Source organism: Pectinophora gossypiella, chromosome 29 (assembly GCF_024362695.1).
Source record: "Pectinophora gossypiella chromosome 29, ilPecGoss1.1, whole genome shotgun sequence".
NCBI classification, from domain to species: domain Eukaryota; kingdom Metazoa; phylum Arthropoda; class Insecta; order Lepidoptera; family Gelechiidae; genus Pectinophora; species Pectinophora gossypiella.
The window spans coordinates 4,853,519-4,879,835 of record NC_065432.1 but is presented as its reverse complement, the minus strand read 5'-3'; the positions used below and the strand labels follow the sequence as shown (position 1 = coordinate 4,879,835).

Here is a 26,317-nt window from a genome sequence, read left to right as displayed (position 1 = left end):
TGTCCGAAAGTAAGATGATCCGTGCTTCGGAAGGCACGTTAAGCCGTTGGTCCCGGTTACTACTTACTGATGTAAGAAAGTAGTCGTTACATGAGCGTGCGTGTATGAAGCTATTGATGAATGTGGAGGAATCAAGAGAAGTGTGTCAGGATCGAAGCAAATGGAATTCTATAGTCTCTGCTTACCCCGGTGGGAAATAGGCGTGAGTTTATGTATGTAGAGAAGCTCGGTGGCGCAGCGGTAAACGCGCTCGGTCTGCGATTGTTGAAGTTAAGCAACTTTCGCAAAGGCCGGTCATAATATGGGTGACCACAAAAAAAAGTTCATCTCGAGCTCCTCCGTGCTTCGGAAGGCACGTTGAGCCGTTGGTCCCGGCTGCATTAGCAGTCGTTAATAACCACCAATCCGCACTGGGCCCGCGTGGTGGTTTAAGGCCCGATCTCCCTATCCATCCATAGGGAAGGCCCGTGACCCAGCAGTGGGGACGTTAATGGGCTGATGATGAATTATGTATGTATGTTGGGGTGTCAGAGGTGTGGTATGGTGTGACTAACACCCTGTATAAGAGTTTGTTTTCCACAGAATGAAAAGGCAAGAGTACCCAGAAGACTATGATCCAGACGCGCCGCGGAGCAGGGCATCTTCTAGAAGGAACTCAGCCTCCTCCCGCAGGAACAGCGTGAAGAAGGAAAGAGAAGGAAAAAAGAAGAGTCCCCTCAATACTGCTCCTTCTTCTACTAACTCCACTCCTAAGAAGCAAATCAAACCACCGACCTTGGATTTCTGCGTTACAGGAAAGCAGTTGTTAAAAAAGTAAGTACTCAGCGCTCCCCATTTGTCCGGCCAAGTAGTTAATGCCATTTGCGGCGTATCCACATTAAGTCACGCTAAAAAAATGATATACCTACTTATTATATTATATTATTAATGAAATATATATGGGAAACAAACAGTTGTGTTTTATTACAGACTTAAGTACATATAAGTAGCTTAACGACCTCCGTGGTCCAGTGGTTGAGCGTTGGGCTCACGATCCGGAGGTCCCGGGTTCGATTCCCGATGGGGACATATCACAAAAATTACTTTGTGGTCCTTAGTTTGGTTAGGACATTACTGGCTGATCACCAGATTGTCCGAAAGTAAGACGATCCGTGCTTCGGAAGGCACGTTAAGCCGTTGGTCCCGGTTACTACTTACTGTGTAAGTACGTAGTCGTTATAAATGAGTCATGTCAGGGGCCTTTGGCGGCTCAATAGTAACCCTGACACCAGGGTTTATGAGGTTGGTAATTCGCCTCACAACCCACACGATAGAAGAAGAATGAAATATATTATTTGGGTTTAGGTTTATTATTTTGTTTTATATTAGTTTAAGTAAGTATATCTGTATACAGGGTGTTAATGACATCGTACCGAATACTGAGGAAGATCCAGACCATGATTCTGAGTAAATATCAAGTGGAATTTTCCGTTTTTTTATTACTGAGCCGCCAAAGGCCCCTGACATAGCTCATGTAACGATGACAAGGCTTAAACGTGCACGAAGCACGGATCATCTTACTTTTTGGGCAATCAGGTGATCGGCCTGTAATGTCCTAACCAAACTAGGGATCACACAAGAGAATTTTGTGATATTTCCCCACCGTGATTCGAACCCGGGACCTCCGGATCGTGAGCCCAACGCTCAACAACTGGACCACGGAGGCCGTTAAGCTACTTATATATACTTATTTAAGTCTGTTATAAAATAGAACCGTTTGTTTCCCAAATAAACTAAAATAAAATAACATAAACTCACGACTATATCCCAATTGGGGTAGTCAGAGGTACATCCATTGCAAGATGAACTAAGTACCCACACCTCACCGAGCTTTCTGTCAGACCAACGTGATAGGTGAGCCGTATCGCCGTCTATAATGGTCGGGCCAACTGTGTTAGTGACTGCACTTAAGATAAATTAATAACTCATTGGTGCAAGTTCGGGACCTAACCTAACCTAAAACAGTGACTTTTTTATTTTTTAGTACTTAACTAAATATTGGTTTAGGAGCACATAACGGCCTCTGTGGTCCAGTGGTAGAGCGTTCCGCTCACGATTCGGAGGTCCTAAGTTCGACTCCCGGCGGAACAAAAAACATGTTTTAACACACTTTGGGTTTATGCCCGTGCTGGATTCGAAACTGTGACATCACAGTGAGTGTCAAGCGTTTTTCCGAATGAACTACCACGGCTCCAGACCTAATAAATACGAGTCATCATCACCAGCCGTACGACGCCCACTGCTGGGCATAGGCCTCCTCCAAGGATCTCGACGACGATCGGTCCTGCGCTGCCCGCATCCAGCAACTTCCCGCGACCTTCACCAGATCGTCGGTCCACCTTGTAGCGGGCCTACCCACTGAGCGTCGTCCGACACGTGGACGCCATTCTAGAACCTTTCCGCCCCAGCGGCCATCGGTTCTCCTCGCTATGTGTCCTGCCCACTGCCACTTCAGCTAAAATACAAAAACACGAGTAAACAGAATAAAAAAGACCTACTTATATGTATTATGTTTGTTTATCGTATTCATTGATTCACCCTACACTGACAACCGTATTCTGAGATGCTAACTCGAAGCATAGAATAAGGAATTACTACGTATAGAACGGCAACTCTCCGCTCCCCACCAGCGGCTGAGCTAGGTTTACCTCACCCCCTCGGTCTTACTTTAGTCTTCAATCGTATGGGCGTCGCACACACAGATGCGCGTGTACGATAACTTCAAGGTGTAGTGTGTAAAACGAGGCTTTTTTAAGGGTCCTCAGTTGATTTTACCTTATGGAAGACATCGAACTCACCTGAAAATCGGCATTCTTAGAGAGCGCCTCAACCTTAACTCGAGTTAACTCCAGTAAGGCATGACGTCATGATTTTCGTATTATTATGTTGGCAGTATGTTATGCTCGACTCCAGTGAGTAAATAAAGTTCTCGAGTCGAAAGCGTAAATGTCAACTGTCAACTTAAAATACCAAAATGCTCAGCTGAGGCTGAGTCAAGTGAAGGAAGTTTCGTGAATTCAAATTCAAATTCAAATTCAAAAATATCTTTATTCAGTAGGTAACAAAGTGTAACTAACACTTTGAATCGTCAGTTTTTACATAACGAACGTCTCATCCGCCTAAAACTACTGCAGCTTCTCACAACCTGTATAGCCGGGAAAAGGAAACTGCAAGAAAAACCTCGGCACAGGGCCCTAGACGTTCTTTTCAAAATATTGTTATACAATTGAGTAATTTAGCTGCCTAATATCAGTTCTCAGACAGTTAATCCCATGCATTCATATCTTCTAAATAATCACTAACCTTTAAATAACCTTTTTTGCAAAGTTTCTGTTTAACTACTGTCTTAAAACAGTTGAAAGGCAAATTCTAAATGTCAATGGGAACATTTGAATGTGAACATCTCAGAATACGGGTGTCAGCAACTGAGTGACTCAGTTTTGTAGTTAAGTGATTATGTTCTGTTTGAATCAGTCCAACAACGTCAGTCGACATATCCGCGCGCTTTATTTCTAACCTCAAAAATGCTCCGTATTTTTTCTTTACTATTCTTTTTAATTCCGCCATGTTTTTTGCGGCAGAGTTTCATTATCAATGGACCGCCTTCTTGGAACAATAATATCGAGTCTTGTAACAGCTGGGGGGCTTATGAAAAGACGAATTATTTCGATTTGCCCAATTTGAGTACTCTTGGTTTAAAATATGAAGATATTGACGAATTGACAACTGTTAAAGCGTACTTCAGCGCTATGGAAGGCCATACGAAAGCAGTTACAAATGCTGACATCAAAGAGATATACTTGAATGAGTATATTGTTAAGGTAAGTCCATTTTGATATTATTTACAGGTACATAACATAAAATAAGGTGCAAAAGTCCAATCAGTTTCTTGCAAAGTAGTAAATTAACTGGTTGCACTTAACACCTCCTGGTTACATGTCGTTTCTGTAATAGACCAAAAACACCTACAAAAACATAAATTTTATAATTATGACAACTATTGCTTAATAATTTCACCACTGTTTACAAATAATTCGCTCTTTGCTCTTTGATTGTACAATTACCTCGTACTTATAACAAATAGAATACATTTCTCGGGAATGTGGGTTTGTGGGTGAGATGGTGGCTGAGTTCGAATAGGGACCCAGACTTATGGGGTATAACGTAGAACCCTTGCCCAGGGATACGGGTGAAGACCTCAACGGTTGCAGAGGCGAAGATGGAAGCCATCGGTACGGCAATGCAGGACGGAAGGGGCAAGTCACAGGGACTGTAACCTGGAACCTGACAGAGGGCAGCAGTAACTGTCAGTACTATTCAGAGGCGGAAGACAGGAGTCCTAGTATGGCTTTGGAATAGACTACTCTGGGCGCCATTCCACTCGCGTCAGAGTACTGCGGGGCGGAAGGCAAGAGGGAAACCACTGCCCTATTTTTCCCTAAAAAGTAGCATGGAAAATGCTACACCGACAAGAGCGTGGCTATTTATGTATGTTGTAATCTCATCTCATATTTTCTTCTCTTTTATACTTTAAAAAAAAAACATTTATTTTCAGACTACAGTCCATAGATATGTATGTGTATGTATGTATGTATGTGAGTTGTTTTTTTTTTCAGGGGGCAGTGAAGAAGATAATAGGCCGTTGGGGGTACACAGCTGTGTGCGGATGGGGAAAACAAGCGTCCTTTTTAAGGATAACCGTGAACATACACGAAAATGGCGCCATCAACTTGGAAAACTACGTGTATGCAGCCTCATGGGGGGCTGTTAGCTGCGCCACGACCAAGTCTGACGTGGCGAAGATACAGATTATAAATTAAAAAAAAAGAAACAAAAAAGTATTTATGCAGCCCCATGAGGCGGGCCGTGGTTAAGATACAGATTATAAATAAAAAAAATATATAAAAAAAGTTTATAAAGCCCCATGAGGGGTTATTAGCTGTGACACGGCGAAGTCTGACGTGGCTAAGATACAGATTATAAATTAAAAAATATATATTAAAGAGTTGAGTTGAGGAGCTCGGTGGCGCAGCGGTAAACGCGCTCGGTCTGCGATTGTTGAAGTTAAGCAACTTTCGCAAAGGCCGGCCTGACATTTAATGAGACTTCACTCTTTTATATCATCATCAGCCCATTAACGTCCCCACTGCTGGGGCACGGGCCTTCCCTATGGATGGATAGGGAGATCGGGCCTTAAACCACCACGCGGGCCCAGTACGGATTGATGGTAATTAACGACTGATAATGCAGCCGGGACCAACGTCTTCACGTGCCTTCCGAAGCACGGAGGAGCTCGAGATGAAAACTTTTTTTTTTGTGGTCACCCATCCTATGATCGGCCTTTGCGAAAGTTGCTTAACTTCAACAATCGCAGACCGAGCGCGTTTAACGCTGCGCCACCGAGCTACTCACAATATAATTAAGTACAATTATTTTTAAGTATTACAGTCTCATACCACAGTACACTATTTGATAAAATGTTATTTATATTGCGTGAGTAATAGTCACTTTAATAATAAAAGTTATTTTAAATTATTATTGTCTTTGTTTTTGATTTAGTCACAAAACACCTCGTTTTACACAGACACTACACATTGACGTTATCGTACACGCGCGTCTGTGTGTGTGACGTCTGACGCTGTACGATTCAAGTCTAAACTATGTTCGAGGGGGTGAGGTAAACCTAGCTCAGACGTTGGTGGGGAGCGGAGAGTTACCGTTCTATACGTAGTATTATTCCTTATTCTATGGTTCCGTACGATTTAAAGGTCTAGTCTCTGCTTACCCCGGTGGGAAATAGGCGTGAAATTATATATCTACTTGTATGTATCTACTCTGAACCGGCGTGCGTGTGTGAAACGATTGATGAATGTGGAGGAAGCAAGAGAAGTGTGTCAGGATCGAAGCTGATGGAATTCCCTAGTCTCTGCTTACCCCGGTGGGAAATAGGCGTGAGTTTATGTATGTATGGTTATTAAAGTTTACAAAACAGGGGGGTTTTAAGAAAGAAAGCAAGAAAGCAATATTGCAATTTGACATTTGCGCATATAAAAGTAAGTGCGCAATGCAAACAAATGTCAAATATTACTTTCTTAGATGAATTGCTTCGATGTGGCCATTTTAACCCCCCTGTACCTAACATCAATTTCTCCAAGTTACTTTACAACCTGGCCACTCGAAATGTCATTCTTAAAATGTGCCGCCATATCGCATAACGACCTCCGTGGTCCAGTGGTTGAGCGCTGGGTTCACGATCCGGAGGTCCCGGGTTCGATTCCCGGTGGGGACATATCACAAAAATTACCACTTGATATCAACTCAGAATTATGGTCTGAAACATCCTTCAAAGTTGTCGTTACGATGTTTCTAACACCTTATATTATAAAAGAAACAAAAACCTACTACCTAGTCTCTGCTTACCCCAGTGGGAAATAGGCGTGAATTTATATATCTACTTTAATGTATCTACTCTGAACCGGCGTGCGTGTGTGAAACGATTGATGAATGTGGAGGAAGCAAGAGAAGTGTGTCAGGATCGAAGCTGATGGAATTCCCTAGTCTCTGCTTACCCCGGTGGGAAATAGGCGTGAGTTTATGTATGTATGTGTATGTATACGTATGTGTTGTATGTATGTTTTATGTTACTGCTTCTTGTTTTTGTTTTTTGTTTGCTGTTTCTTTGTCAACAGAAGCGACCGCGCGAACTCGTTACCAGTTTACCAGAGGCGGCCCTCCGCCGACCTGAAGAGGAAGGATACGTCTAAAGCTGGACCTGGCAGCAGGGACACCTCTCTCGAAGACGAAACTTCACTGGATCTGTCACAGGTTTGAACGTTCCGAACCAACACGGCCACATCAAAGAAATTCATCTAAAAAAATTTGGCGGCGAGGGTATGCAAAAGAATGTATTTACCGAACTTCTTTCTTTTTTTTGACGTGACTTATTGTAGATTTGCCGCAGGTGGCATTAACTACTTTGCCGGACAAATGGGGAGCGCTGAAGGCTCTCACCCGGTACAACGTTTAAAACCGAACAGTGTATTCAGTTTTAACACGTTCACTGTGTAACTGAAAATTAGATATCAACCCCTCACGTGCAATGTTATTTTTCGATAAACAAATTGGAATTTATGTACGGTCACGAGCATTAATATGTATAGTATACACTTTGGTACCATGTAACATTAACTTTTTTGACAAATTGAACTGTAAGTCTCACTAAATATCAAATATGTTAGTGCGACAGAGTCTTAAAGTGGGTACATTATATTGCTCATGACTGTACATAGACACACGATGACAAGAAAAAATGTGTGAAGCTTACTTTATGTAAAAAAGCTTATATAAGATTAATGATTAGCTAAATGATAAAAATGTCTGGTTTAATTCATCTAAAAAGCAATTTGACATTTGCGCATATAAAAGTACATACATACATAAACAGTCTATACACGTCCCACTGCTGGACAGCCTCCCCTCAATCAACCGGAGAGGGGGTATGGAGCGTACTCCACCACGCTGCTCCACTGCGGGTTGGTGGAAGTATTTTACGACTAATAGCTGGGACAAACGGGTTAAGTCTGGTCTATCGTGTGGGTTGTGCTTAAGAGTATACTGTAGACGAATTTTTAAATGATAAGTTTTAATTTTAAAGGGGGTATGGAGCATACTCCACCACGCTGCTCCACTACGGGTTGGTGGAAGTGTTTGGGCTAGTAACCCAGTATTCGCACTACATTTAAAGCAAATAAAGAATCCATTAATTCTCTAGGTATCAGACTTCGAGGACACGAACTCGAAATATGGTGTCCAGAGGAAGTCCTCTCCTCTAGCGACGTCCACCCCCAAAGTAACACCCAGAACGGTGCAGAAGGGACGCAGTGGGTCGCTGCAGAATCAACTTCTACAAAAGGTACTGTAGTCCGTGGTATAAGAAGACCAGGTATGGTCAATGTCGTTACTTATTAGAAATATGATGTTCCATCCATGGTATAAAAAGACCAATCCTATGACAAGTCGCCATTGCTAGCCCATTGATGACGTAAGTGTTATCATTTAATTGGTATTTCCAAATTCCGTTCCTATCCGGTATATTTTATTATTGAAAAGTTTCCTCGTTTTAACGACTGCACAGTAACAATATGAAATGCCACAATGATACCACGATAATTATTATTGAAGACTAAGATCACTCAAGATTTGTCATTGGCACATCGCAAGCCGCGGAAGCCAGAAGAAAAAAAAAACATTCCAAGGACGTTATTATTGAAAATTAAGTAAATTACTGACTAATGTATTTAATTAATATTATTTGTCACATATATCAAAATCAAATCAAAATCAAATCAAATATACTTTATTGCACACAACATACAAAACAGATTCACACAGATGAAGATAGATACAGTACAATCTGGCGGCCTTATTGCTAAGCAGCAATTTCTTCCAGGCAACCAGTGGATAGGAAACATTATTACAATTTGGTGCGGGACAGTGCAACATCTAGTATAAAATAATAAATACTATAAATAAATAAAAAAAAAAAAATCAAATAAAAGTAAAATAAATAAATAAAAATAAAATAGAAATATATAAATATAAATACATACATACATATACCCATTTTCCCATTTTTTTTTTCCATTTGCCATAAGGTTCATCATATCCATCTTAGGACTTCGTATCAACAGTGGCTGCAAGTTGTCTTTGATTACTTGTGGCTCTGCCCACCCCATTTGGGATTACGGGCGTGAGTTTATGTATGTATGTATGTATATACCCATTTATATCAGACGATATATAAAAATCATTCCTATCTATCTATATCAGCCTAAACTTATATCCAATTTTGGGCGTAGGCCTCTTCCCTGTTTTTCCATTTCCGACGATCCTGGGCTATCGACATCCAGCCATATCCTGCGTGCCGCGCAATGTCGTCCTTCCATCTCATTGGTGGTCTTCCTCTCGGTCTTGTGAATGCTCGTGGGCGCCACTCTAACAATCTCCGGGTCGATCTTTCCTTGCTCATTCGAGCAATGTGTCCCGCCCATCTCCACTTGCGATAAAAATCATTAGAACTGAGAAAATTCCACTTGATATCAACTCAGCATCATGGTCTGAATCACCCCCCTTAGTATTCGTTACGATGTCACTGTGGCGATTTAACAATCCCACATGAAAAATATGGAATTCCAAAATTGACCTTTGTCTGGAATAACTGGGATTCTATTATACAGCATGTGTCCTTGCATTTTATATTTGTTTATATAAATTAATATATTAGAATTGTTAAAATAAACATATACATATATATTTTACAATGTACAAATAGTAAGAATAAAATATACATAGTTTTATATAATTAAACTATTATGGTAAAATATCAACAATAACACCCTGTATATTTCAGATGGAGACGAGAAGGGCGCAGAAGACAGACAGTAGACAGAGTATCAGCAACTTCTCTTGCAGTAGAGACAGCCTCTACAAGACCTCCTCCAGTACCAGCTATAAGTACGTACGTTCGAACGAGAGTACATTGTCACCACACTTATGGCACACCCCAGACTCTTCATATTTATCTATTTATTTATTTAATAAGTACTGCCACATGGTTTACATTTAAACATTAATACTAATTAACTCATCATCATCATCATCAGCCTATTAACGTCCCCACTGCTGGGGCACGGGCCTTCCCTATGGATGGATAGGGAGATCGGGCCTTAAACCATCACGCGGGCCCAGTGCGGATTGATGGTTACTAACGACTGCTAATGCAGCCGGGACCAACGGCTTAACGTGCCTTCCGAAGCACGGAGGAGTTCGAGATGAAAACTTCTTTTTGTGGTCACCCATCCTATGACCGGCCTTTGCGAAAGTTGCTTAACTTCAACAATCGCAGACCGAGCGCGTTTACCGCTGCGCCACCGAGCTCCTCCCTCTAATTAACTAAAAGAAAACAATTAGCAAGTACTTAATCATTGACGAATGGTCCCGTCATTTATAAAATGCTTTTTAAGCTTATTTTTAAAATTGTTAAAATTATCATGAAATAAGTCCAAATCAGTGATACTATTCGAAAATGAATTATATTCAGAAAAATTCCGGACCAAAGGAGACTGAAGCCCTAAATTGGTTCTCGCAAATGGGGTAGCAAATATATTGTTCGACCGATGTCTTGGGTACCTGTATGGAACAGATAATGAAACCATTCATATCCTTCCCTTCTATGATGTTTTTAAGAATAAGAATAAATAAAATGAATAAAAATAAATTTATTGCTAGTAACAATTTACTTTACTTGAGGAGCTCGGTGGCGCAGCGGTAAACGCGCTCGGTCTGCGATTGTTGGAGTTAAGCAACTTTCGCAAAGGCCGGTCATAGGATGGGTGACTACAAAAAAAAAGTTTTCATCTCGAGCTCCTCCGTGCTTCGGAAGGCACGTTAAGCCGTCGGTCCCGGCTGCATTAGCAGTCGTTAATAACCACCAATCTCACTGGGCCCGCGTGGTAGTTTAAGGCCCGATCTCCCTATCTATCCATAGGGAAGGCCCGTGCCCCAGCAGTGGGGACGTTAATGGGCTGATGATGATGATGATGAACAATTTACATTTGCTAATGAAGTAGGTAATTACGAATATTACGAATGCGGGCGAAAGGAAATGGCTCAGCTTGTGCTGCGATGGAGCCATGCTATGGCGCCATCCAGCGCTGGTTTTCAGTCATTTCCTCTTCCTGAGATATTGTGTAGAAGTAATTGTCAACGAGGGCTAGAGGACATTAAATAGAAATACAGCAGCTTTAGGTAGAAAAAAGAAACAATAAAAAGACAATGAAATAAAATTATAAGTAGGTACTCTTGCGTGTGTGTGTGTGTGTGTGTGTGTGTGGGTGCGTGCGTGCGTGCTTGCGTGCGTGCGTGCGTGCGTGTGTGTTTGTGTGAGTGCGTGCGCGCGCGCGCGTGTGTAAACGTGTTTGTAGGTTTTGTTGTGTGTTTGAATGAATGTATATGTCAGAAGTAAACTATTTTAACAGTAATATAATGAATGGGTTAGTATTTTATCAAAAAAGAACTTTTAACTTTTTAATAAATTCGTCTTGTCTTGTTAAGTGTCCAATCATCTTGCCTACCAGCCCCCCCCCCCTGCCTTTATTTAAAACACTCCGAGTTTATTAACTGTGTTTAAGTATCAAGTTTCGATTCCAGATACGGAGCCAGCACGGAGCTGGACTATTCCTCAGTGTCCCCTGAGTATTCAGGGCAGTCGTCCACCGAGCTGTCCCCGAGGAACTTCAGGGACGCTGAAATGACAATCTCGCCACGCAGCCAAGAGTTGCATGTCTCCAGGTAACAAACATACATAAATTCACGCCTGTAACCCCTAATAGGGCGGGCAGAGCCACGCAGACAGGTAATCAAAGATAACTTGTATCCACTGTTGATATGGAGTTCAAAGATATGATAAACCTTATGGTGATAAGGGATCAGCCTATCGCCTATAACATTAGTCCATCATGTTAGAGGACACAATCCCTCTGTCGGTTTCTACGACATGCCCGGGAAGACAAGCAGCTGAACGTGTTCTATGTTTTTTTATTCCACGTTAAAAAGCCCTTGTTGAGCGTTGGGCTCACGATCCGGAGGTCCCGGGTTCGAATCCCAGTGAGGAAATATCACAAAATTCACTTCTCGATCCCTTACTTCCTTAGGACATTACAGGCTGATCACCCGATTGTCCGAAAGTAAGTTGGTCCCGGTTACTATTTTGCTGATGTAAGCACGTAGTCGTTACATGAGCCATGTCAGGGGCCTTTGGCGGCCCAATAGTAACCCTGATTTGGTTTTGGGTTGAGAGGGTAATCCACCTCAAAATCTACATTTATAAGTTTGGTTAAAAAGGCTACATCGAAGCAATTCATCTAAAAAAGCAATATTACAATTTGACATTTGCGCATATAAAAGTAAGTGCGCAATGCACACAAATGCATGAAGATATCCGCATTATGCCAATAATATATATATTTTTAATCATCATCATCAGCCCATTAACGTCCCCACTGCTGGGGCACGGGCCTTCCCTATGGATGGATAGGGAGATCGGGCCTTAAACCACCACGCGGGCCCAGTGCGGATTGATGGTAATTAACGACTGCTAATGCAGCCGGGACCAACGGCTTAACGTGCCTTGCGAAGCACGGAGGAGCTCGAGATGAAAACTTCCTTTTTTTTTGTGGTCACCCATCCTATGACCGGCCTTTGCGAAAGTTGCTTTACTTCAACAATCGCAGACCGAGCGCGTTAACCGCTGCGCCACCGAGCATTTTTTTTTAAATAAATGAATAAATTTTATTTCATTTCATTTCCCAACAGCTGCTGCGTCAGCACGTGGCAAGACTGCAGCGAAAACGAGACGAAGGTCGAGGAGTACAGGCGCGCCGAGAACGGGGAGTGGAACCACTTCTGGGCCAACTACAACAACTCAGTCTCCAAAGTCCCCATGAAGAGTTACTACGATCAATGTCCCACGCCTTACAGGACTGAGAACATCGATTTGGCCGATTTGGGTACGTAATGTATGTGAGACGTGGCCGCTTACTATGGGTCTCGTGAGGCTCGGTGTCGCTCAGCGGGCAATGGAGAGAGCTATGCTCGGTATTTCCCTGCTCGATCGAATCAGAAATGAGGAGATCCGCAGGAGAACTAAAGTCACCGACATAGCTCGGAGAATTGCAAAGCTGAAGTGGCAGTGGGCAGGACACATAGCGACCACGTGTCGGACGACGCTCAGTGGGTAGGCCCGCTACAAGGTGGACCGACGATCTGGTGAAGGTCGCGGGAAGCCGCTGGATGCGGGCAGCGCAGGACCGATCGTCGTGGAGATCCTTGGGGCAGGCCTGTGCCCAGCAGTGGGCGTCGTACGGCTGATGATGGGTACGTAATGGCCCGATTCCTGCAGACACCTTCTAATTTTATTTTAAGTATAGTAATTTTCTTATCCACCGAAAAGGAAAGGGATGGATGATTGAGCGATGGGCTCACGATCCGGAGGTCCCGGGAGCGAATCCCGGTGGGGAAATATCACAAAAATCACTTTGTGAACCCTAGTTTGGTTAGGACATTACAGGCTGATCACCTGACTGTCCGAAAGTAAGACGATCCGTGCTTCGGAAGGCACGTTAAGCTGTTGGTCCCGGTTACTACTTACTGATGTAAGTACATAGTCGTTACATGAGTCATGTCAGGGGTCTTTGGCGGCTCAATAATAACCCTGACACCAGGGTTGATGAAGTTGGTAATTCACCTCACAACCCACACGATAGTAGCAGTAGATTGATGGAAATATGTACGCCTGCCGCTAATGTTAGAGCAACGCAACGTGCTGGTGTTTTATGATACAGAGCTCTCATAGGCTCTTCTCGTTCGTCTCCGATGCTAAAGAAAATATATTATGTCATTCCGTGTTATTGATTAAAAATAAATAGTATAACAGTCTTACGTCTCGCCTTTCTTATTTCTACAATGATTGTCAACGAGTTAATTTTAATTAAAACACATAATAACGGGTTCTTACCGCGTTTAAAACAATGTATAAGTTAATTTTAAAATGAATGAATGACCCGTGCGAATAAAATAGGCATCTTGCTGGTATGCAATCCGTTTGACGTGCTGTCTACTTAATTACTCTCTCACTTTGAGATCTCAGGTTGTATTCAGCACAGGCCTAAACCAATGATTGTCGAATCTGTTTTTTAATTCATAATTGGGTCATAAATGATTATCATTTATGATCGGGGCCTGTGAAGATGTAACTAATAATTTCCTAAAACTCCTTAGGAGATGTTCCAATGCAGTGCCCGACACCGTTCCGGACTGAAAATGTAGACTTTGCTGATATAGGTGAGGTTCTAGATAGAAGTTCTATTGTAGAAGTTCTAAATAACCACAATAAATCAATTGACCTAAAAAAAGCAATATTTTTTTATATCAGGGGGTTAAAATGGCCACATAAGTACTTTTATATGCGAAAATTTATGTCTAATTGCAATATTGCTGTTATAATAGAGGACGGGAAAAATTAAAAACACATCGATCGCTTTATAAAAAGGCTTTTTGCGTGTGGACAACCGAAGAGCGTGGTGCGCGGCGGAAAGGTTAGCAAGAGAGAAATTTAAAAAACATATCGAAATGAAGTAACGCGCAGGCGCGGCGAGCGCCATCTGGCGCCGAGAGTCGGTTGCCCGCACCAAGTACGTTGCCGCTTTATTTTAAATCGTTAATTCGTGTCGCTAACAATTGCTTTCTTAGATGTATTGCTTCGATGTGGCCATTTTAACTCCCCTGGTGTTGTTTACATATCTTTGATACGACAATTCACATCTATAACTGTCTTTTGCTCTAACAGATTTCTCAGCAGCGGGCTCTAGAAAGCGATCACCAGACAACGCAAGGAACCTGAACAACATAATAAGAAACGAGGGACTACATTTAACACCCAGAGAGACACAGAATATAATAAAATGCGCCCATATCCTAGGAAATGTACTCACTAAAGCAATAGAAAGAAGATCCAAAGAAAAAGACCAAGATGAAGACAAAATTCAAGAACTGGCTGTAAACAACGACCCTCAGCCAGACGAGAAAGAAATTAAAAAGAAAACTTTGACGTTAGACCTGAAAGAGACAGCGATACCTCTGGAAGTTAAAGAGGAAAAGAGAAGCGAGACTGTCACGACGCAAACTGACATTTCGTTGCCAAATACGAAAAGCGCACCGAGAATTTTCGAGAAAATTCTACGTCAGCTGTCAAAAACTTCGCTAGAAGAAAGTCTGGAGAAGAAAGACAAAGAAGAGAAGACGGAAAATAAGGAAGAAGGCAAGATCGAACAGAATGAAACGGATAATAAATAAGTGTTTGCAGGGAATTGGAGGTTAAAAGTCCACATTGTTGCAATTCATCTCAAAAATCAATATTGCTTATAGATGAACTGCTTCAATGTGGCCTTTTTAATCCGCCAGGCCGGATGACAACCCAGTCAAACGAGGTATTCTTTACAAAACGTCAAAACGAGTAATTTCCATGTTTTTATGAAAATACTCATTGTTACGTAAACTTTCATTAAACTTCGTAGAAAAGTGAATAATAAAACTGGGTTGGATCTAATCATTTTAGACTGGATTCTGTTTTAACTTTAAAGAAAGAATGAAAACATTTATTTCCATATTCATTTCGATTCCATATTCTCTGTAAACTGTAGAAATTATTTTTTAGGATTTTACGCCCTGATTTAATAGAGTAAGAAAATGTTGTCTGTCATATTTTATAAAAGAAAATATTTTAATTTATAAACGTTCGATATTTTGGTAAGTAGTACAATTAGGGTGATTTACGCCAAATTTGCCACCTATGGTACCTGTGTCGGAAAATGGAATGATCGTTAAAGAGATCAGACCAGAGGATTAAAAGGGCCATATTTAAGCAATTCATATAAAAAAGCAATATTGCTATTTGAGATTTCTTGACATTGCGCAGTTACTTTGATATGCGCAAATGTCAAATAACAATATTGCTATTTAGATGAATTGCTTAAATGTGGCCTTTTAAACCCCCCAGACCAAAATTAAGTAATTTTTGATTTTTTTTTAGATTTCATAGCGCATTTAATAATTTTCATAATACCTATTATAGTAATATCGATTATATAATTATTATTATTGGAAAATGTGAAACGGCTTATTTTAGGTACTGTCAAATAATCTTGTCAAATTCACGATGTTGAAACGGCCACATTGAAGCAATTCAACTAAAAATTATCATTGCAATTTCACAGTTGGCCTTTATGTAAATCAACAAATGTCAAATGTTGCTTTTTAGATGAATTGCTTCTATGTGGCCTTCTTATTTAATAATACCTTTATCCATTGTGTTGAGTCTATAAATACTATTATTTATTTTTTCTGCTGTGCTCCGTACAATAATAATAAAATATTATTAGTAATATAATAATAATTATTATAATTTAATAAAATTATTTTCTGCGGCAGTGACGTAACATGCTAATGAGCTTGTTTCTTCAAGTTGATAAGCTGACCTTTTATCTGAATGGCAGTCGAAGTTGCTTCTTTAAATTCGGACCTGTCAATACCTTCAGGGCGGTTAAATAGGCCACATTGAAGCAAATCATCTAAGAAAGCAATGTTGCTATTTGACATTGCGCACTTACTTTTTTATGCGCCAATATAGAATTGCGATTTTTAACCCCCCAGGTTATTTAGAGTCCCGGAAAATATACAGAGATGATTTTAAACATTTATATTCATTTATATAATTATATATGTGAAACATATTGTTATTCATATTTAATTAGCTGTGTGTTAAATGTATTTTCAATATAACCGTATATTTTTGTGAGTGTTTTTAAAATCTAAATATTTATCTTTCAATAAAGTATTTTTCAGTGTTCATTATTGTTTTATTTTTTATTTATTGGTGTTAAATTATATTCGGTAGGTTATAATTATTCGTTATTATTATCGCAAAATAACAATTAGGGGTCTAAAAAAGCCACATTGAAGCAATGAGGGACTTTCCAGGCACGTAACCTTCTAATTTCATGGATAACATCATCTTTTATCTTTGTAGTTGGGTATAAATGATGACCCTTTTTATTACACCAAGGTACAATTACATCTTCCACCCATTGTTTTATTCTGATCACAATAAAGAGCAGCAATATAGGTAGCATCATAATTATATACATATACATATAACATAAACTGCCTGTATACGTCCCAGTGCTGGGCACAGGCCTCCCCTCGATCAACCGGAGGGGGTATGGAGCATACTCCACCACGATGCTCCAGTGCGGGTTGGTGGAGGTGTTTTTACGGCTAATAGCCGGGACCAACGGCTTAACTTACTTTTTCAGACAATCAGGTGATTCAAGCCTGAAAAGTCCTTACCAAACAAAGGACAGTCTCACAAAGTGATTTCGACAATGTCCCCATCGGGAATCGAACCCGGACCTCCAGATCGTGAGCCTAACGGTCTAACCACTAGACCACGGAGGCTGTTAATTATATACATAATGGCGCATAATTAATGATAAGTGACAAAAGTAAAATGTAATAATAGGCTAGTTTCCAACTAGTCAAATCAGTTACTTTTTACTAAACGTCAAAACACGAAATTACTATGGAATTTGTATGAAAAAGCACTCTGTGACGTCATAGAAAAACGTGACAAAATGTCGGACTTATTATTACGTTTTTCTTGATTAAAATTCATAAATAAGTTTAATAGAAAAAAGAAAATGTTTTTCGTTAGTTTTAGATGTGTCTTTATTTAGTAATCAGAATTTCATAATTTATCTTGAACCTAGTACACGACCCAATTGATTTAATTGATAACTTTACTATACGTAATGTGATCAAATTGTCGAACAACAATTATTTTTATATATGCTTCTGCCATTACATTGTATTTATGAATAATTATGTACTTACCCTGAGCAATGGGAAAATAGGTGATTGTTTTGTTAAATCTGGACAGCGCCATCTATATTATTTTTGAGGAACTTTAGCCTGGAAAGTGCCTCATTCATTTAAAAAGCAATATTGCAACTTGCACATATATTGCTTTGACATGAATGTCGCCTTTTTTGCGATCTTGTGGCGTAGCGAGTAGGCGCCGCTACTTCAAAAGCGCACCCCTGATGCCGGGCAGCAGCGGTTTGAGACCGAGGAAATGGATTCTGGTAGGGCTCTAGCTAGAACATCACCGATTGAGACATTGGACGGTGTACTGCGGAACGGAAGGCGATTGGGGCAACCACCGTTCTACACCATCTATGGAGTAATGGCGATTACTCCACCGACAAGAGCGCAGCTCTTAAATAAAAAGAGAGAGTCGCCTTTTAAACTTCTCAAGGTATAATCAAAGGATACTTCCTTTGTCAAACTAGTCATGTGTAGGTAAAGTAATAGTGAATGTTGTAAATAGGGATTAGAAATAATAGAATCAGAATATATTTTTATAATTTATTCAACTTAAAAAACTAGAATTCCACAAATTATACCCTAATTAATGTTAGTTAATACATAATATATTATTTTATTTACGAAATGCGAATTGCTAACATAGAATTTAATTTTAGAAAAATAAATGGAACAGTTCGATATCACGCCATCTATCGGTCTAAAATAGAATTAACAAGTTAAAAAGTCTATTACAACCAAGAAACACAAGCCAAAAAAGAAATTTCAAGAACAAGATGGATGCTTTCTTTATTCGACAAATTGCTTGATTTACAAAATTGGGCCTAAAATTAGTAGTTCTACGTTTTATATTCAGAGCATAGTCATGTTGAGAATTAAGCATTTTGTCGGTAACGTACTTTCATTAGTGTTAAAAAGATTTTTATAGTTCATTAGTCATTGCCCGCAGTGGAGCAGCGTGGCGGAGTATGCTCCATACCCCCTCCGGTTAATTGAGGGGCGGCCTGTGCCGGGGCACAGGGCAACGAATCGACATCGTAACGAATACTGAAGGGGGTGAATCCAACCATGATTCTAAGTTAATAAAGGGGAATTTTCCGACGCAAAATTAATGCATTCCGTTTTTTTTTTTTAAATTAATTCTATAGTTTTGCGATGGAATATTCCACTTTATTAACTCAGAATCATGCTCAGATCATCATTAAAAGTTTTCGTTACGATGTCACTAACACCCTGTATACTTTTATGTTATGTACGATATTAGACATTGGTAATTTTTTTTAGGAGGCTAAAGTTTCTTTTTCTGGCATGACCTATATTTGTTAGTTATTTTTAAAATGAACTCTATATTTTGACCGATAGATAAAAATTTTTAAAATAAACTACTATATGCAATATTTAAAATAAACTACTCTGAGCGCCATCCCACTCGCGTCAGACAGAGTACTGCGGGGCGAAAGGCAAGAGGGATCCCACTGCCCTATTTTTCCCTAAAAAAATATCGTGGAGAATGCTACACCGACAAGAGCGTGGCTCTTAAATTAGTGATGATGAAGAATACACGATCATCCTAGTTATCTAAAAGAGGAAGATATCTAAAAGAATATAATTGTATTTTGTTCAGAAACGGTATAAATTTTAGCAAGTCGAACTAAATTTATTTTTTTCTCGATAGTTCTAAAACTAATGCTACCTCACATAAGTGGATAACGATTAAAATTTTGTGAACTAAAATATCATTTTTTTCGCTAGAAATAACACCAATGAGTGTTTAGATCGGAATTGAATCCAGGATCGTATAGAAACGAGTTAAGCTTGTAGTTCCTCAAACAGTAGAATTATGCCACTTAGAAGTGATTGACAACAAAATTTACAGATTTTCACCACGGCTTTCATAATTGTTGTTAAAAATTTGACATAAAGACTTTATTTCTGGATGCCATTTCAAGTTGAAAAGAGAAAGGCGAAAGTAAAATCTGTAAATTTGAGCGGCCATTTTAATTTTATTGACAGATTGTGAAAATTTTTAATAGAAAAACAATAGTCGAAAAAAGTTTATAGAAAATCTTTTTACTTAAAAAACGAACAGTCTATTTTAAAAAGGTTTTTTAACGCAATCATAAACTTAATCTAAAAATTTAAACATATTTTACTCTGTTTACATAATTATTTACAAAAATTAACTAATAAGCGTAGGGTTTCACGAGATTTTAATGGCTCGTAAAAAGAATCTCAGATATTTTTTTTATGTTCGAGCAAATTTTGGTGCCAAGAATATAACAAAAAATCATGCATGCGTTCCATAAACATCCGCAAAAAACAGACAATTTTACTCTTTTGTTTTTCAAAAAAATATTTTTCTTAAAATTTTAAAAGAATACCAATCATTCCTCTAACACCAAACTTCACCCAAACAAGAAAATATAACTTAAACAATAGAATATATGTGAATTATCTTTAAAAACACTCTAAAGTCATAATTTTATTCGTTTAAATAGACAATCCTTTTCGACTTAAACATAATTAATTCAAGCGTATCAATAATATTGCTTTTTTTTCAAAAATATTTTTTTGCTGTATGTATATCTTTGAAAAGCTATGTGATTCTATAAAAGCAACTCCACCGCAACCATTGCTTCTCAGACGGCGAAATGACATACGCTCAAATGGAATCTGGTCTGTGTCAAAGTACTCGAGAGGCCACATTAAAGCAAGTCATCCAAAAATGCATTAGACTGCTATTTGACATTTTGCGAAAATTGTAATTCATCTTAGTATCATTACAATGTTTTTGATATTTTTTTTAAATGTAAGTATTAATAAAAAATAAAAATAATATACTACATACAATTTATGCATAAATACAATCGCAAGAGTGCTTTTTAGATGAATTGCTTTAATGTGGACTCTTTAGATTTGTCAACGTCGATCGCAGCGTTGCCATACGTCAGTGCCTTAGAGAATCACACAACTTTATAGATGACCACTTCTACTTCACGTTACTTGACCAGTAGATTCAGATGGTTCAATTTAATAGTGCATTATTTTTTTATTAAAGATATACATATGTTAACCTGAATGTGTACTTATGGTTCTCAATTCTGTTCTAAGCTACATGATATTAATCTAAAAGTTTACAAATAATTTTCATTACATCTCTACAAGTCAAGAAAAAACAAGATGGCCGCCAATTATTTTTTTTTGCGATGAGTGTTATTGCTTGCAGCCAAGCAGCGAATGTAAATCGTGAAAAATTCACAAACACAAACGTTGGTTTTCAGTTTGGTTGGCTGGAAGATATTGCTATTTAGCAATAAGGCCGTCGATTGTACTTCTTTAGAACGGCTTTGTGTTGTTTTTTTTTTAAACTTATAAGAGGATAATGCAATATTTCTACAAGTAATAAAATAGATAGAACGTACACTAAGTTTTGGGTTACACACGGCACATATGTTTAAGAGTTAAAGCTTGTACGTTTTGAAAAACAAAATGGCGTGACAGAAAAAAACAAATTATGTTCTAGGTTAAAAAAATACGACTTTTCATGTGTATTTTTAAAAATAATCTAAACAATATAATGATACGTGTTGACTGGAAGGGATCAGTTTTAGAGATAAGTCCGCCTTTTGTTAACTTCTGTATGTTGTCACGCCATTTTCATATCAAAACTTATGAAGGAAACAAAAAACCTAGGAGAAACGTAAACTAACTTATTTTTTAAAATATGTACAATATTCTTTAAAATACGAACGAAAAGGGCGCATTTTTAATAAAAAATAAAATTCTTATAAAATTTCGCGAATACGCAGCCCTATGCGGAATAATCCGAATTCGAGATTTTAAATTTCGAATTTAACTGTTCTTATTTTCAAATGCGAACATCTTAAAATAACTGTCACAAATAAATTTCGAATTTTGAAAAGTTTTATTAATAGTGTTTCAAACCATAGCGTATAGTAAATACACTAAAAATAATTATTGAAAAGTAAATGGGTGATTTCGCGATAACGGCCAGATGTAATTAGGCAAATTGAAAAAAAAATAATGTTTTTTTTATATTTTTTTTCGCGATTAAGACCCAGTATACTTTTTATTTTATTTTTTTATCTAACTTAACAATATACTTACCTATATTGCAAAAAGTCAAAAATAAAAAAGAAACTAGATTAAATGGCATACAGTTGTAACTAAAGGTGGGATTATACTTTAACTATTTTTTTTTGTACTTATCACTTAACTTAATATGGCATTTGTATGTACAATTAAAATAATAATTACGCTTAAAAATCAATATTACCTAAATAAATGCGTGAAAATGCTACAAAAATACCGGAAAAATATCGAGAAAATTCCGTACGTATAATGACCTAAGACCGTATCACCACGGTCTTTTGAAAAGACCATTTTTTTTAATTTCATAATATTTCGATCTAAGGTAGCTTGTATTCTATCTACCCCGCTATCGAGATGACGTTATGATCAAAAGTATTAAACAACACTCACTCGTTGAATTAATATCAACTGTGGCTGCAAGATGACTTCTGGCCCTGCCGACCCCGTTAGGGATAACGTGCGTGAGTTTAGATATGTATGTAAAGTATTAAAAATATAACACTTTCTCCTCAAAACGGTAAGCGTTTACCGCCTGTCAAATTTAAAGTTTTTTATAAGCAAAATCTTATTTTTTTTTAACATTGTTACAAGTTAAAAAACGCCATTTTTTTTTTCACATAAAAAATCACATTTGACATGTGCTGTCAACTTAATTCTGCACGGTGATTGGCCAATGTAAGTTTTTGAGAGCGTTGTTTTTTCTGTGTAACATTGACGTGTGTTCCATAAATGTTATGCCTGTCGATTGCCCGTCCCTTTCCTTTTCGGCGGATAAGAAAATGACAGGTATAACTTATCAGTTTCTTATGCAGAAAAATCAGATGGTGTGTACATTTACCCGCTTTAGAACTCTGTCGCACTATCATATTTGACATTTAATGAGGCACTTACGGTTTAACTTGTCAAAAAAGTTAATGTGACATAGTTCCAAAGTGTATACATATTAGTACTCGTGACCGTACTGGAGAAACAATACCATTATGTTGCAAGGATAGGGATACATTTACTATATATATTATCATTCATTAATTTCTTATTATCCCGTTTTCACTGGGTCCGCTTACCTAACCTGAAGGATTGACAGTCCGGTTTTTTGGTTTTTCTACGTTCACTATACAGGGTGTTAGTGATAGCGTGATAACAACTTTGACGGAGAATTCACACCAGAAAACTCCACTTGACATTAACTCAGAATAATGAGCTGAATCATCCCCCTCAGTATTCGTTACGATGTCACTAACACCCTGTATAATATGTATATATAATAATAAGTCGTAAGTATGTATAATAAGTCGAAGAAATATCCCTAACATGATGGACATATTAGTTATATTCTAAACGCTTCTTTCCTATCTATGTACACTAAATTATCATATGCTGCAAATAATTTGCGCGTTATATGTACAATTTTAATCCGCAAATCGGCGTCTTAAAGTGAAAACAAAGTAATCGCCTTTATGAAAAATAACATTCAGGTGTCTTCTAACGTGTGAGTTGTGAGGTGAATTACTAACCTCATCAACCCTGGTCAGGGTTACTATTGAGCCGCCAAAGGCCCCTGACATGGCCCATGTAACGACTACTTACTAACATCACTAAGTAATTTTTTGACAAGAAAATTGCTTGTAAGTTTTGACAAAGAGGGCACTGGGTGTGATTTTTCAAAATGGCGGTCACGCGGTTTTCACTTTAAAATGACGATACCAAGAATATGTACTATTTTGACAACTGTCAAAGTTATAGTTAGCCATGGTATAACAAAACCAGGTATGCTCAAAAGTGACAGCTAACATTTCAAGGTTAGCCCAGCTGACGTCATCCCGCCCTGTGTTGCCATTTCGTAAAACAAATTACCCACGACCAATATTTTCAATTTACTTTGCAAGCCAATTTTGAACTTTTAGTAAAAGATTCACTTACATTTTCAATGATTTTTATACATGTGACAAGTAATAGTAATTAAATACATTAGTCAGTAATTCGCTTAATTTTTGATAATAAAATTTACGTCCTTGGAATGTTGGAGATACCAATTGAATGGTAACACTTACGTCATCAAAGGGCTAGCAATGGCGGCTTGTCATAGGATTGAACATACCTTGTTTTGCTATACCGTGTAGTTAGCGTATTATACTAATATTATTGATATACAAATGCGCCTATTTACACTACTTTCTTTAGTTGTAAAATATTGTAGACATTTTTATATACAATAATAGTTTAGCTAACCTAATCAACTTAACGGCCCCGATTCCTGCAGACACCTCCTAATTTTATTTTAAGTTATACCCGTCATTTTCTTATCCGCCGAAAAGGAAAGGGACGGATCATTGACAACTGTTAATTTTAAAATGAAGGAATAACCCGGGCGAATAAAATGGACATCTCCCTGATATGCAATCCGTTTGACATGTGCTCTCACCTTAATTCAGTCGGGTTATTGGCTAATATAAAATTTAAGGTTACTTTTCCGCTTAAAATTTTTGTGTTCCATTAATTTTATGCCTGTCGATTACCCGTCCCTTTCCGTTTCGGTGGAAAAGAATAGACCACCGTGGTCCAGTGGATGAGCGTTAGCCTCATGATCCGGAGGTCCCGGGCTCGAATCCCGGTGGGGAAACATCACAAATAAAAAAATACTCTGTGATCCCCAGTTTGGTTAGGACATTACAGGCTGATCACCTGGTAGTCTGAAAGATGATCCGTGCTTCGGAAGGTTAAGCCGTTGGTCCCGGTTACTTACTGATGTAAGTATGTAGTCGTTACATGAGTCATGTCAGGGGCTTTGGGCGGCTTTAGTAACCCTGACACCAGAGAAGAAAAGGACAGGTATAACTTGAAATACACTTGAATGGTGTGTACGGTCACGAGCATTAATATGTATACACTTTTGGTACCATGTCACATTAACTTTTATGACAAATTGCACTGTAAGTTTCACTAAATGTCAAATATGTTAGTGCGACAGAGTCCTAAAGTGGGTACATTATATTGCTCATGACTGTACTGAAATTAGTATGACCTTCATTCAATTCAGTAGCCGATGTCCTTTTCGGTGATGTGTGAAGAAAGACGTTGGTTCTTCAATTGACCTGTGTTTTCTCAACAACTGCGTGTGCTTAGGATCCAACATGGCTGTATAGCCACCAGGGGTGCATAAGTCGGGGTACTTCTGGAAGAATGTCCTGTAACCCTTGTGGAGGAGATAGATCTCTGGGTAGTTGAGATATGGATAGTTCTCCATGTTTTTCGACCGGTCTGACGAACGAAGATACCGGTATCTGCAATGAGAGAGAATTTAAATTTAAATTGAGTGAAGGCGCTCTTCCTGCAGGCATAACTTGGAAGTGTTTTTTTCTTATTCTCCTTATATGTATTATTATATTGTATAGGCTATTTGTATGTATGTATATGTGTGTATGTATGTATGTGTATATATATATATATATATTATTATTATATATATATATATTATTTATTATTACTATTTTCTTATTTTATTTTTCTTTTTATTATTGTTCGTGTCATTATATGTTTATTGCACCAGCCCGTGCTCCAATGCATTAACTTCTTTCACCCTAAGGTTGCCTGGCAGAAATTGCTATTTAGCAATAAGGCCGCCTATTGTACTTATGTTTTTATTCGTATGTTTATGTCCTTTGTATATGTCGTTGTGCAATAAAGTATTATTGATTGATTGATTGATTAAAATTAGAATAAAGAACTTAATAAACTCACTTGGCTTTTTGGCGGGAAACGGGAACGGGACAGTTGCTTTCTTTATTGAATAATCAAAATAATTAATACGAAGTGGTGTTTTGTGGTTAATGATCGCATTAAGTTAGTCGGAAGACATTCGCGAGTGTTATTATATCGGAGTATTCAATAAACAAAGTGTATTACCTATTTTCGCTTCGTGCCAACAAGCCGCTTCATAACTCGAAAGTTTATGCGGACTTTTGAGTTAATTCGTTTGGGGTTCGGAGTAGGAGTCTACTCCGAGGGTGGGGGCTTAGGTTTCATCATCATCATCTTTCATCATTTCATTAATCATCAAGAAAAAAAATACGTAAGACATGGCTGTATGGGCATAGTTCCCTTTGCCTTACCCTTCGGGGAAAACCAAAACAAAAAAAAAAACTAACGACATATCCCAATGAGGATACCAAACTGCCTATTTCTACCACCAGGGTACCGGCTAAGACGAAGCCGATTCAGATTGGACTAAATCGAACATCGATTCAAACAAAATAGATACACAAAAAAAAGTTCGTATAATTCAATGTGTTGTGTGTATTGAATGTGTTCCTCTAGTTATTAAATAACTTGTAATGTATACCCTCATACATAATATTGTAATTCGTACGCTTGTCTCAAACATATATTACTTATATTAAAATATTTTTAAGTTTCTCATGTAAGTGAATTGTAAAATTCTTATGAGAATAAATTTTTTTAAACCTGACATACATAACATACATAAACAGCCTATATGCGTCCCACTGCTGGGCACAGGCCTCCCCCCAATCAACCGGAGGGGGTATGGAGCATACTCCACCACGCTGCTCCACTGCGGGTTGGTCGAAGTGTTTTTACGGCTAATAGCCGGGGCCAACGGCAATGTATACCCTCATTGGTTTTTAAAAGATGTGTTGCTGTTGCAGTTTCT

General features: G+C 38.4%; 3 protein-coding genes across 3 annotated transcripts in view; 2 read left to right on the top strand and 1 right to left on the bottom strand.

Moving 5' to 3' along the window:
• LOC126379460 (regulator of G-protein signaling 7) overlaps positions 1-26,317 on the top strand; it is a 187,503-nt gene that overhangs the window by 101,540 nt on the left and 59,646 nt on the right. The gene's annotated exons all lie outside the window — the stretch shown is intronic.
• Positions 584-15,358, top strand: LOC126379692 (uncharacterized). The gene is made up of 9 exons (XM_050028512.1): positions 584-813; positions 3,677-3,860; positions 6,685-6,864; positions 7,811-7,951; positions 9,449-9,552; positions 11,248-11,388; positions 12,412-12,605; positions 13,876-13,938; positions 14,444-15,358. Exons 1-9 carry the CDS (start codon positions 584-586, stop codon positions 14,947-14,949), a joined length of 1,743 nt encoding a protein of 580 aa, XP_049884469.1. The 3' UTR covers positions 14,950-15,358.
• LOC126379416 (M-phase inducer phosphatase-like) overlaps positions 18,065-26,317 on the bottom strand; it is a 46,112-nt gene continuing 37,859 nt past the window's right edge. Inside the window, exon 6 of the mRNA XM_050028164.1 lies at positions 18,065-24,929. Within this exon, the coding sequence (XP_049884121.1) occupies positions 24,677-24,929 (253 nt within the window). The 3' untranslated portion in view covers positions 18,065-24,676. The remainder of the gene's footprint in view (positions 24,930-26,317) is intronic.

What these genes read in the sequence shown, in the direction of transcription:
- LOC126379692 (XM_050028512.1), top strand. Translation starts at nt 584, where the DNA reads ATGAAAAGGCAAGAGTACCCAGAAGACTATGATCCAGACGCGCCGCGG. An exon ending in CTTCACTGGATCTGTCACAG is followed by an intron (nt 6,865 to 7,810) that starts GTTTGAACGTTC and finishes TTAATTCTCTAG; the next exon opens with GTATCAGACTTCGAGGACAC. An exon ending in CAAGAGTTGCATGTCTCCAG is followed by an intron (nt 11,389 to 12,411) that starts GTAACAAACATA and finishes ATTTCCCAACAG; the next exon opens with CTGCTGCGTCAGCACGTGGC.